This window comes from Chionomys nivalis, chromosome 22 (genome assembly GCF_950005125.1).
Source record: "Chionomys nivalis chromosome 22, mChiNiv1.1, whole genome shotgun sequence".
Lineage (NCBI taxonomy): Eukaryota > Metazoa > Chordata > Mammalia > Rodentia > Cricetidae > Chionomys > Chionomys nivalis.
The window spans coordinates 18900277-18912841 of NC_080107.1; the positions used below are offsets into that span (position 1 = coordinate 18900277).

Genomic DNA, 12565 nt, shown 5'->3' on the forward strand with positions numbered 1-12565 from the left:
ACCAGCACACTCCCTAGGTCTGGGTTGCCTGTCAGCAAACACACCATTTAGTAGTTCAACAGGCACTTTGCAATGGCAGAACCTATCCATACCTGAGTAAGAACAGATGAAGGACAAGCTTAGAATTTAATTGGGCTGTTAACCTTGTTTCTAATAATATGTTTCTTACTCCCCTAAGTCCACAACCCGGAAAGAAACACAAGGAGAGCTCTCACTCTGAAGGATATTTTAAATGGAACATTCTCGTATAAAACATTTTTTCCAAACTGGATTTCAGGTAAATGAATCATGTCTTATCTTCTGGGGGTTTGTAAAATATACATTCTTTTTGTTGTTAGTGCCAAGATACTTTTTCAATAGCTGGAGCTCCTATTCATCACTTGAAGTGAACAGAGATGGATTATTCAGAAGATTCAGGGAACTTTTTGCACCACCATTCATTCTGGGCTTGCTCAATTGTTATAAAGCTACCCCAAATCTTAGCAGAAAAGCAAAAGTTAGGAATGCTGTGTGGGATATTGTCAGTTAATGAAGTTGCTTCTGGGAGAGGAAACAGGCCTTATTTTGGAGGAATCAAGAGAATTTTACCCAAAAGGGGGGGAGGGGTGGCGGAGTCTATCGTTAATCTAGACTACCTAAGAGCAAGCCAGTTCCTTCCCTGACAAAAAATAAACCTTTAAATGTTGCAGAATTGATATTCCTAGTTTTTATGTTAGAGCATGGTCAAAGAGGTCTAACCAAAGAAATGGTAAGATTAAAGAGATTGCATTGTACTTGTGCAAATAAAAGTTCATTTATCATGGTAGAGTATTGCCTTTTTTCCCTTTAGAAAATTCATGTAAAGTATCTGTTACAGTAAATCAAAACAAAGCCCAAATAAGATTTGTTTTCAGTGTTACGAAAGAAACTCACCATTTCAAATTAGTGTGTCCTCTTTGTAGCTCAGAGAAGATGGCATTTTCCTTCTGAGCACCCTGAATCCGTTCTAACAAAGGCTGCATGGGTGCCATCTAGCAAATGTGTCATCTTTATGAGATGCAGAAAGAACACAGTTTCGTCCTCCTGTGACCAGCTTCTCTGTGCTGGAAGGGAGGAAGGCGAGGCATATCTGTGGAGCAGAGGGGGATCTTTTGTTACAAATATTTTCTTTAAGAGCCATCATTTTATGTTTTGCTTTCTTTTGCATGTAAAGCACAAGAATATCTCCATCAGTCTGCGGATGATAACATAGTATTTTATAATATTGAAACAGGAGAATCATATGTCATTTTGAGTAATAGCACCATGGTATGTATCAGCATCGTATGACCCCCTCAGAACCTTGGCAAGCACCCCACCAACTCAAGACCACATTCAAATTCTTAGTGGTGATGGGGTTACAACCGTTTCCCACCTCCGTCTCCAGTGCCTTCTTCTAGACACACCGAACCACTGCCCTCATCTTCTGCTCTCTTCCATAGTATCTTTTCCTTCCATGTAAGTGATATAGCATAAGATATGAATTAGGAACCTAGAGTCAAGTGAACTGAGAAACTTTTATCCTGAGAAACTTTGGATAAGTTACTACACTACACCAACTTGCAATGCCTCTATTTCTTCCACTGTAAAGTGAGGGTGATAATACTTCTTTGGTTTAATATAAAAATTAAATCAAATAACATTGAAAGATGCTTAGGATATTGCTTAACATAGGCTAGATGTTCAGTGGATGGTAGCTATGATGCTTGGTTCATATTCTTTCTTCTTGGGCTCTCCAGCCTCCTTCATCTCTACCCACAAAGACCTGGTCTTTACTCTGAGCTCACAGGATATCCTTGTAGTTCATGTAACCAATCATCCTCTTGTTTCAATCCCTTTGCTCTCCCTTTAATGCTTTTGCACCACTATGCTGAATCACTTTTATAACTTGCTAATTTGTACTGTCACTCTTTGTAAGGTTTAATATTATATGCTTTTGAAATTGCTGTGCTTTTTTATTATATCATCCCATAGTGTCTGGTAAATTCCCTTATATGTACTAGGTCTAGCATCTGTTTTTAAAAATTGCATTGAAATTGCGTTTGAGTATATCAATAATGTGATACTCCTTAAGAACAAAAAATTTATATTAGGCACCTTTTTCTATATTCTAACCAACTTCTTCATAATTTCAGAAAAGTGTGAATGCTTCAGATTATGGTCTGTCACCTGATCGGCAATTTGCATATCTAGAAAGTGATTATTCAAAGGTATCAACTACTTAATTTTGATATGTACATACATATATATACACATACATTATTTATCTCATTAACATACAGGTTAGTATATTAAAGTACGAAAATTTAGTGAATCTAGGAGAGGGGGTTCCTACCAGTAGAAGTCTATATCTATCTCTAAACATGCAATAAATCAATAAATCCTTAAAGCATTGCTGAAACATACACAATAATTTATAATTTGACATTGCATTTTAGTCTCGTTATCTGGTTATCAAGTAGCAGAAACCATTTTCTTTTAAACTGAGGTGAGAAATCTTCAGTTGGGCGTACTGATAGCCATCGGAAAGGGAACAATTATTATGGTCTCTCTAGAAGTCTTTGTCATCATAACTCATTAGACAATTCTTGTGCAGTTTAATCTCACAAAACTACACTGCAATTCCAAATGGAAGAGTCAAGGTGTAGTATATGAAGTTATATATTAATGCAATAGTTTATAGTCAATATACTATAGAAAAGGCCTCAGATTTATGTATTTGAGAGTCTAATCCTTTGGGGTTACTGGTAGTTAATTTTCTCTTCCTGAATGAATAAGTGCTAGATAGTCAATAGTTATCTAACTTCTTTTCTCCATATGTAACAAAAACATAAGAAACTTACATTCAAATCCAAATTCTAGCAGTTCTTTTGAGATCTTTTGTTTTGATCAAAAATAAAGAGAAAAAAAGAAAGAAGGAAGGAAGGAAGGAAGGAAGGAAGGAAGGAAGGAAAAGAGAAAAGAGAAAAGAGAAAAGAGAAAAGAGAAAACAAACTTCTGCTTTGACTACATTTTTCAAATCTTCCCTGGGATGAAGCTCCCTGCCAAGCTTTCCTTCCTCTCCTGATGGGAAAGTCACTCAGCCCCTACCAGGATGTGCAGGCAGGGCTTGTTCTTCAGTAGCCCTGGTGACCTGAATCCTCAGAAATACACATTTTAACCTGCTGGAGCTTGTCAAAAGATTGAAAGTCCTTTAAGAAACAGAATCCAAAACAATGCTTGCAATATTCACTAATCCCAGCATGCACTCAAGGAGATGAAGGGCACTCTGTTCAGGAGGAATATTAAGTTTATTAAGCTAAACTCTCCTATTTATTTTTCAAGTTATATGGTTTAAATATATACACCCAAAGAAAGGAAGACATGTTATAACAGGCTGTGTGGTGAAATTTCTTCTAGGCAGTTGCTAGAGGCTATGAGCATCATCAGGGTCCTCCTTTATTCTAAAGACAAAGTATGTCAAGGATAGCTTTTTATACTAGAAAATGACTTTGGGCAGGTTTTTAATGGAGTAAAAGTTAGATCATCCTGGGGTGTCCTCTGGGACCTGAACAAACCACAAAAAGGTATAAAGTAAACAAAACCCTGCTCTGCACGGAAGCACATCTCCCCTAGAGCCCAGTGAGAATCTGTCATAACATAGTATTATTTGAATAAGCTTTCTGAGCTTTAAAACTTTGTCCTCTGTCTTTGTCTCTCTTCCAAACAGCTTTGGCGATACTCATACACAGCGACATACTACATCTATGACCTTCGGAATGGGTAAAGCACCACCGCTAACTATTAATGTGGCTTAACTCTAAGACTTTGAACTCCAACCTGAGTTTAAGACTACATTATCTTGTTACTGATATTACGCATGTAGTTTGTAATAAACGTCAACCCACAAAACAGGAGAACCCTCCTATGATATAGCTTCCTATTGATTTGACTAGTATTGTGTATGATATTTACAAGATATATTTGACTTTTCTCATTTAAAGAAATATAGATGTTCTACTTTTGGAAATAAAAACATGTAATAAAAGTTTTTTTTTTAAATGCATGGGCATGAAACTATATTAAGGAAGGAGACCACTGCGTTAGAAAGAGGCCTGAGATAGGAGTTATGGCAACAATCATTGTCTGGATACACTCCACTCATTGATTTAAAACTGATTGCTTTTAAAATTTCAAAATGCTTATTTCAATCTTTAAAGCATTAAATATCTCTCAGTTATAGAAGGAATAGAGATTGTTATTTATATATTACTTTCTTTATTTTTATGTGCATTCCAACTACATAAATAGTTAATATTTAAAAGAAAAAAATGAATGTATAGGAAAATTGAAGGGCAGCATTCTAGACAGATATGATATGATATGATATATGATATGATATGATATGATATGATATCATCCAGGCAGAGAGAACACAAAGTGCTAAAAACAAACAAAAAAAAACAGAAAAAACAACTTAAGTATTTCACGTCAACTGATTAGAGTAGGGCTGCCTACTAGGGTTGGGGTCTACAGGCTGAAAAGACTTGGGGTCTGAAAACAGGGGCCAATAATAGCTAGGTAACCATTAAAAAGAGCTCAGATCTATTTCTGAAGACAAAAGAAAACCATTGAAGGGTTTTAAGGAAATGACACAATCGGATTTGCACATCAGACAACTCACTCTGGCTAATTGAGGAAATGGATTAGTTTAGCTACTCATCTTAATATGATACCCTCTTTACTATTATATAAAAAGTAAGGATAATTATATGTCTTGAAGAGGTGTTGAAAAGCTTATTCTGGGCTATTTCCCCTTTTGTTTAGCAAGGAACAAAATAATTTTTTTTAAAGTCACCTCCTTTTTAAAAAAAATGTTCAGGAAAGAAGCAAGACCTGGATTTTAAAACATAGTCTCAATTGCACTAATGGATTTGGAGTCTCCCTTCTGTTTCGATATCACCACTAAAGGCAAAAGGTATTTACAGAGCTCTATAGCCCGAGAAGCATATAGAGAAAAATGCAAATGAGAGGAGAGAACCAGCCCTACTCCTAAGAACCCTTCAGTCTGGCAAGATGGGATTTGTAGCCTTGCAGAACAGTTTTATTCAGGCCTTAATCGGGTTCTTGTTTTTAATGTTTTGTCACTCACTTAAAAATACTTGATATTGAAGTTTAACAAATTGAAAAGCACCCAAATGAAAACATTCCCAAATAAAATGATGATTATTAATATCTTAACAATGACTTCGGTAAGATTATGTCCTGCAACTGTGTTACCTATTTAGCTTGTCTGCAGTAAATCTAGTCAAACCACTGGGCGTGTGTGTGTGTGTGTGTGTGTGTGTGTGTGTGTGTGTTTGTGTGTGTTTGTGTGTGTGTGTGTGTCTCCTATTTTCGCCATGACTTTTTAATTTTGCAGATGCTTTTGTCCAGGTGAAATCATATCATTTCAGATGGAGATGGCTCATTGGTAGAAAGTCAAGTTTTGATCAAATACCACTCATCCCATGCCCCTGCCTCTTAAGATTATTAAAACCTCTAACCAAAAAGCTATTTGTAATTGATACCCACAGACACTGAAAGAAAATCACTTTTCTCCATGGACTGTCACTGGAGTATATCAACTGCACTCTAGGGTAGGCCTCATGCACAGGGGTAGTTGAACACAGAACAATATCTGTAGTTTTTGTTGTTGCTGTTGGGGACTTTTTGTTTTATTTTAGTTTTTAAAATCTTATTTGTTCATTACTTGTTCATTTTAATTTTGATTTTCATGGTTTTTTTAAGGGAAAGAGAATATCAAGTTGGGTGGTAGAAAGGATCTGGGGAAAAACATTCTCAAAATATATTGTATGAAAAAATTAACAAAATTTTTTAATAAATTAAAAAAACGTCTAGTATGGAGTAATAAAGATAGCTGTGCTTAAAGCAATGTGGGAATTCGTGGTGAGAGCTTTTATAAAACATCCCCTTTCTCCATGTTTCATGGCATCAGTGATGCATAAAAGTACAAAATGACAGCTCAAGGGCTTTCCAGTAGTAAAGAGACACGCAACTGGATTTGCATCTTGCAATTGTTTATGCTATTGCATGCCTTAACTGAATTCCATAGAGAAAAGTTAGGCTTTTTTTCTGTACCTTAGGCAGTTACAATGTATTTTAATTTAGGCAGGGTTACAATGTCAGTCAAATATAATACCCTCATTAACTTGATACATAATTGTAAACCAGATGAAGAATGGCTTCTGCCTGATTACCTTAACTGTGTCCTTACCTCTCCATTATATCCTTGACCTCTCATGTGCATGGTGTTCATGTATTGACCTCTGGCTGCCAGAAGTCATAATCTTCTTCTTTCAGGAGCATCACATTTTCCTATTAAATGTTTGTCTCAGTGTTAGGTATTGTTCTCTGTGACATAATAAATTCAAACAAGATAAACTGCATGGCAGGTCTTCACAGGTGTCCAGGTGTGAGGGAGAGGGGACGATAGAACCGACAGACAAATGTGAGGCGCAAGAGACAGAGATTTAAGCAGAAAGGAAATGGGGTCTTTCTGAATATCTTCAAATAGGCCTTAGGAGTAGATACTGCTAGGCTGTCCCACAAAAAACAGCCCTGATTGTCAAGTAGCGAAACTTTCAGCACAGCAGCTTAGAATTCTCTAGGGCATAATGTGTTCTCATTGAAAAGCTACAAGAGCTCCACAATGCAATTCACATAGCTGAAGCTTGCAGAAGGACTCTAAACATTAAAGTAAGATTTTTTTTTTTGGCCAATAGAATATCTGAAATTTCCCCACGGGTGGAGAACTTTGCAAGCTTACGGCACACTGCCCAGCATACGATCTGTTTTTCAGTTTAGCTCGAGATCAGATGTTCCTTTCCTTTTCTGATTTCAAGTCAGATCCCTAGGGAGATTGTCAAATGGCATCTTATTTTCAAAAATTTGAAATTCATATGCATTCACAGAGATGGGGGTTGTGAATGGGGATGTGGAAGAGCACATATTAAACTTGAGCCCAATTATAGAAACTCAGAGCTGGAAGGCACATCGGCGACCATCTTAGTCTGGTGTGTGCAAATTTTACAGTCTCAGGGGTTAAATGACTGGAGCTTTATCTGGGGTCTGCCCAGGAACCAGCAATGCAGTTTGTAAAAGCCATTGTCATCTCTCCGTGTCTCACAGTGGCCTTCTATAAAATAGAGGGACTCTGTTAGATGCTGTCTAGATGGCCCACTCTGTGGGTGTGTTAGTTATCGTTAAGCTCTGAAAACAGACAAGTTAGGTGGCTTTTAAATCAATAGGAGGATGGCCGTCACTATGCATGGCTATTGTACCTGATTCCCATGTACTCCTCCTTTGTACTTGTAGAAGTGGGGATATTTCTTAGAGATGTCCTTAATTTTAATGGTTTGTTTACTTATTCTGTTTAAGCAGATTTTTTTAAAATATTGAATGCCAAGAATTGTGTTTTTATATATTTGTTTTTCTTTCTTTCTAGGGAATTTGTGAGAGGCTATGAGCTCCCTCGTCCAATTCAGTATCTATGCTGGTCGCCTGTTGGGAGTAAATTAGTAAGTGTTTAGATTATAGAAGTGTTTAATCATTTAAATAAAAGAGGAGCCATTTTATTTTGGCCTTTGTTAAATTTCCCTGCCTAAAAGGAAAAAAAAAAAAAGATACATCATGACTATTTCAGTGGCTAAAAACGGGAAGAGTTTGGATAAATTGAAACCCGTTTGAGAATTCCGCAAAATCCAAAGCTCATGGATAGACTTCTTTAAATATCGCACTCAAAAACTTTATCCTTACACTCAGCCAGAATGCGTTGTGCCAGAAAACGCAGGAAAAATATGGTTTTCACAAGTTTCCCAGACTAGCTTCAGACAACATGAAATTTTGTCCAATCTCTTATTTAAGGACTCTATATAAAGATTAGATCTGGCTAGCTACTAATATTCAGGGATTTGTTTGACTGCCTGTCAATATGCACAATTATGTATTGGATAATAAAATAAATATTTGCAGTAGAAATTACTTTATTTGATGAATGTTTTTAAAATCATAAAATGTTAATGTAAGTTGATTACATTTTTAACCTGTTAGATTATTTTAGTTGTGATCCTTTTGCATTTGAATTACCAGCCCTTTAAAGACAAATTAGGTAAATAATTAAATAAAAATTTTTACTGTTTTTTTTTAGTAGATAGCAATTTGAATTTTTTTTACAATAATATTGATAGTTCTTTAAATTTCAAGTGGACATGTTAAAATGGCTACAGATAATCACCACATTCTTTATACAGTGTGATAGTTAAACATACATTTGTATATGTGCAAAAATATGAAATAACTTTAACAAATATTGTATTTATTTTGATATTTTCTAATGCAGATTTTGATAAAGAATTTTCACTTATTCACTAATTTTCTACCATTTCTAGGCATATGTATATCAAAACAATATTTATTTGAAACAAAGACCAGGAGATCCACCTTTTCAAATAACTTACACTGGAAGAGAAAATAAAATATTTAATGGAATCCCAGACTGGGTTTATGAAGGTAAGTTATATTTCTTTTCTACTCCTGCTGTATCAGGCTTAAAGTTGAAAATGTTCTCATATATTTAGTAGGAATTAGTTGAACGGAATCTTGTTCTTATGAGTGGCTGGTCTTCTGGAAACTGTTAATAGGTTGTGAGTAGACAGTGACTCATCTTAAAGAATAAAATCTTGTTATCAGGGACCAGTGGAATTGATATTTTTGAATGTTACAATAAAGTACATAATACTTATATTCTAAAAAGAATATGGTCCTCAGTTACTTAGTTAATGTGTTTTCCCATTTTTATTTGGCTTAAGGAAGAACTCTTCCTCCTCTCCAAGGTAAACAACTATGAAATTCAGCAGGAGAATGTTTTTAGTTTTTTATATTGACATCCTCTTAAATTTTACCCATATTCCGAGATATGTAGTACACATGCCTTAATTGGATTTTAAGAGGTCTTCTAATCTATTATCTCTTCCCTTCATTAAAAATATATATGTATACATATATTTTTATAAACACACACACACACACACACACTAACCCTGGCTTTAAAAACTTAGGAATGAAACTCAACCTCCACTGGCAATGTCATTCGGCAGTGAAACTACAGTCTGCTTTGTCTACTTCAGGCATTGCCTACTTACTAGACAGCCTTGTCTACCTAAGTCTGTAGCTTAGCCTATTAGGGCTACTTTAAGTTATTTTTTAATTGCCCTAAAGGGAAAATTAATTATTATCAATGTGTTTATTATTTATTTTAAATGTTGCGTTTGTGATTAGCAGCAGTTACTAACAAGGCTAATTGACGTCTGATGTGGAATAAAGTTTAAACTGTTCCTCTTAATTCACAGTATTTTTTAATAACCAAAGTCTGGCATATGTTACATCCACATTAAAAACATGATTTAAGTCAATAAATATTTGTCTAGAAGTACTGACAATGATTTTAAGAATAAGCTACAGTTGTAAATTATATGTAAATACTTATTTTTCAGAGGAAATGCTTGCTGCAAAGTATGCTCTTTGGTGGTCTCCAAATGGAAAATTTTTGGCATATGCAGAATTTAACGATTCGGACATACCAATTATTGCCTATTCCTATTACGGTGATGGACAGTATCCTAGAACAATAAATATTCCATACCCAAAGGTATGCTGGATACTTTTCATAGAGGCCTTCATCCCTTGATATCAGAATGAGCAATCATTACCATGAATAGAGGTGGGATCAACACATTTGCAAAGTTACTTGTCCTTGTCACTGGAAAGCAAACACTGTACTGTGCTCTATTGTTTATGTGGACATCTGTTGCTTTGGACATCTGGCGATGCTGGAAGAAGTAGTCTTTGAAAAAATCCATCGCAGAATCTTTGAAAAAAAACATATGGTCTAGATCATGGAGGAAAAACAAGCTTAACTTAGTTTTAAATATATATATATATATATATATATATATATATATATATATATATATATATTCATTCTATGTTCCAAATTCAGGATAAAGTTCTGTTTCAAAATTCCTTCTTGAATTCTCATGTAAACGCAAACCCAAAAGGGAAATTCAAATGTTGAATTTGAGGACTTGGTCAGGTAGCATCAGGGGATGATTAGATCTTTTGTAGACAGGTCAGTGAAGTCTGTGAGCCTATGCATCTTCTTTAAGGTAATTAAATGAAGGTAAATACCATGCATACTTTTTATTCAGTTCCAAGACTGGAAGACGACCTGAGCGTGCAGCAGAATGGCCAAGGGACAGGGAAGGAGCATTGTTACCTATTTTAAATTTAGACAAAGGCGTGAGAGCAAAAAATCAGGGAATGAATTTATCTCATGCAAGAGAATTAGACATTTTTTTTTTTAAGAATGTGGCTTCTTTATACATAGCTCCTACTGCTTTTACTTGCCAAACCCTAATCATGAATTACTCCAATGGGTCCCTACATGTGACAGCATGGATGTGGTGGCATTTGCAAAAGTGGCTTTTGAAACAAGCCAAAGACAACCCAGAGAGAGAAGTCGAATTATAATGTTATGTTAAAAGCCTTTTAAGAAAAGAGAGGAGATAGGAAATGCGTGTTGAGATAGGAGTCCCCTCAAGGACTGTGTAGAAAAATTAAAAGTTGGAGTTGCTTGGAAGTGAAAACCCTTATACTTAAGAATTCAAAATTGAAAGAACTGGGGTGTTCTGGAGAGCAGTGTGAGCAAGACTAGGTGAAGACACTCAGCATTGAGGAGTGGCAGCCACTTATCTGGGAGTGTGGACCTAAGTCCTCGTGTTTCTTTAAACTAGAGACACTAAAACCTTTAGTGCTGGATGAAGAGATTAGAAAATTCCAAAGAACTGAAGAAATCTCAAAAAAGACCAAACATCCTTTAGATTAGTCATTCTCAAGCTGTGGGTCACTTGGAGTGAAGTGACCCTTTCAGAGGGGTTGCCTAAGACCATCGGAAAACATAGATATTTACATTATGATTCATAACAGTGGAAAACATATAGTTACGAAGTAGCAATGGAAATAGTTTCACAGTTGGCAGCCACCGCAGCATGAGGAACTATATTAAAGGATCAGAGGATTAGGAAGGTTGAGAACCACACTTTAGATGAAGGCAAAAAGCATTGAGTTATTGAATACTGTGTTCCCAAACTTTGCGGATTTTATTTTAACTGCAAGATTCTTTCTGAAGCAAAATAACATCAATTCAAAGAGACTGTCTAGGCATGAGGCATATAACGTCATGGAAAAGAGTGGCACAATACGCACAAACCAAGGAAAAGGGTAAAAGCCCACGGGCTCTTTACTTGTTAGTGTGATTTCCCCTATGTTTTGTTTTTTTTTTTTTTTTTTTTTTTTTTTTTTGGTTTTTCGAGACAGGGTTTCTCTGTGGCTTTGGAGCCTGTCCTGGAACTAGCTCTGTAGACCAGGCTGGTCTCGAACTCACAGAGATCCGCCTGCCTCTGCCTCCCGAGTGCTGGGATTAAAGGCGTGTGCCACCCCCGCCCGGCTCCCCTATGTTTTGGGAAGGAAGCAATGGTTGTGTGTTGTGAGGCAACTGGGGAGATTAGCAATCTGGGCAAAAGCAAAAAAAAAAAAAAAAGGTAAGTTTTATATAGTTCTGCTTTCTTTTCTCTTCCAAATCTATGCCCTTCAGAACACATGGGTATATTGTTCATTATCATCTGAAAAATAATGAAACACAGTTGTCTCAAAAATCAGGAGAGAGTACAGGTGGCAGACGTACACTTGGTATCCCCAATGATTTCTCCTGTAAATCAAGTCCTTCATCAAACACAGGAAATACCTTTGACTCCCGTTGGTACAACATTGGTATTGCCTTGCAAGTACAATAGAAACGAAGTTCCTGAACTCTATGCAGAATATTTCCAACTGTATTACTCATAACATTATTCACTTACTAAAATATACCTAGAAGCTGGGCGGTGGTGGCGCACGCCTTTAATCCCAGCACTCGGGAGGCAGAGGCAGGCGGATCTCTGTGAGTTCGAGACCAGCCTGGTCTACAGAGCTAGTTCCAGGACAGGCTCCAAAGCCACAGAGAAACCCTGTCTCGAAAAACCAAAATAAATAAATAAATAATAAAATAAAATATACCTAGAATCATGAGATGTTTTAAAAAATATTGGTGAAAAGTAAAAATGGTATTAGCTTGTAAATTTCCATTTTCTTGCTAGGCTGGAGCTAAGAATCCTGTTGTCCGTATCTTTATTGTTGATACTACCTACCCGCACCACGTGGGCCCCATAGAAGTACCAGTTCCAGAAATGATAGCGTCAAGGTCAGTGATCTCAGATCCCCCCCCCCCCCTTCTTCGGTTTTGTTTGTTTTCTTTTTCAAGATAGGGTTTATCTGTGTAGTCCTGGCTTGCCTGGAACTTGCTCTGTAGAACAGGCTGACCTCAAACTCACAGAGATCCACCTGCCACTGCCTCCTGAGTGCTGGGATAAAGGCGAGAGCTACCAATGGACCCTGTCTCTCATTTTTAACC

At 36.4% G+C, this 12565-nt stretch overlaps 1 protein-coding gene across 1 annotated transcript in view; it reads left to right on the top strand.

Annotated features, from left to right (window-relative positions):
* Fap (fibroblast activation protein alpha) overlaps positions 1 to 12565 on the top strand; it is a 69450-nt gene that overhangs the window by 14915 nt on the left and 41970 nt on the right. Inside the window, exons 3-10 of the mRNA XM_057755748.1 lie at positions 179 to 277; positions 1193 to 1287; positions 2154 to 2228; positions 3728 to 3780; positions 7505 to 7577; positions 8448 to 8568; positions 9552 to 9706; positions 12252 to 12355. Of these exons, the coding sequence (XP_057611731.1) occupies positions 179 to 277; positions 1193 to 1287; positions 2154 to 2228; positions 3728 to 3780; positions 7505 to 7577; positions 8448 to 8568; positions 9552 to 9706; positions 12252 to 12355 (775 nt within the window). The remainder of the gene's footprint in view (positions 1 to 178; positions 278 to 1192; positions 1288 to 2153; positions 2229 to 3727; positions 3781 to 7504; positions 7578 to 8447; positions 8569 to 9551; positions 9707 to 12251; positions 12356 to 12565) is intronic.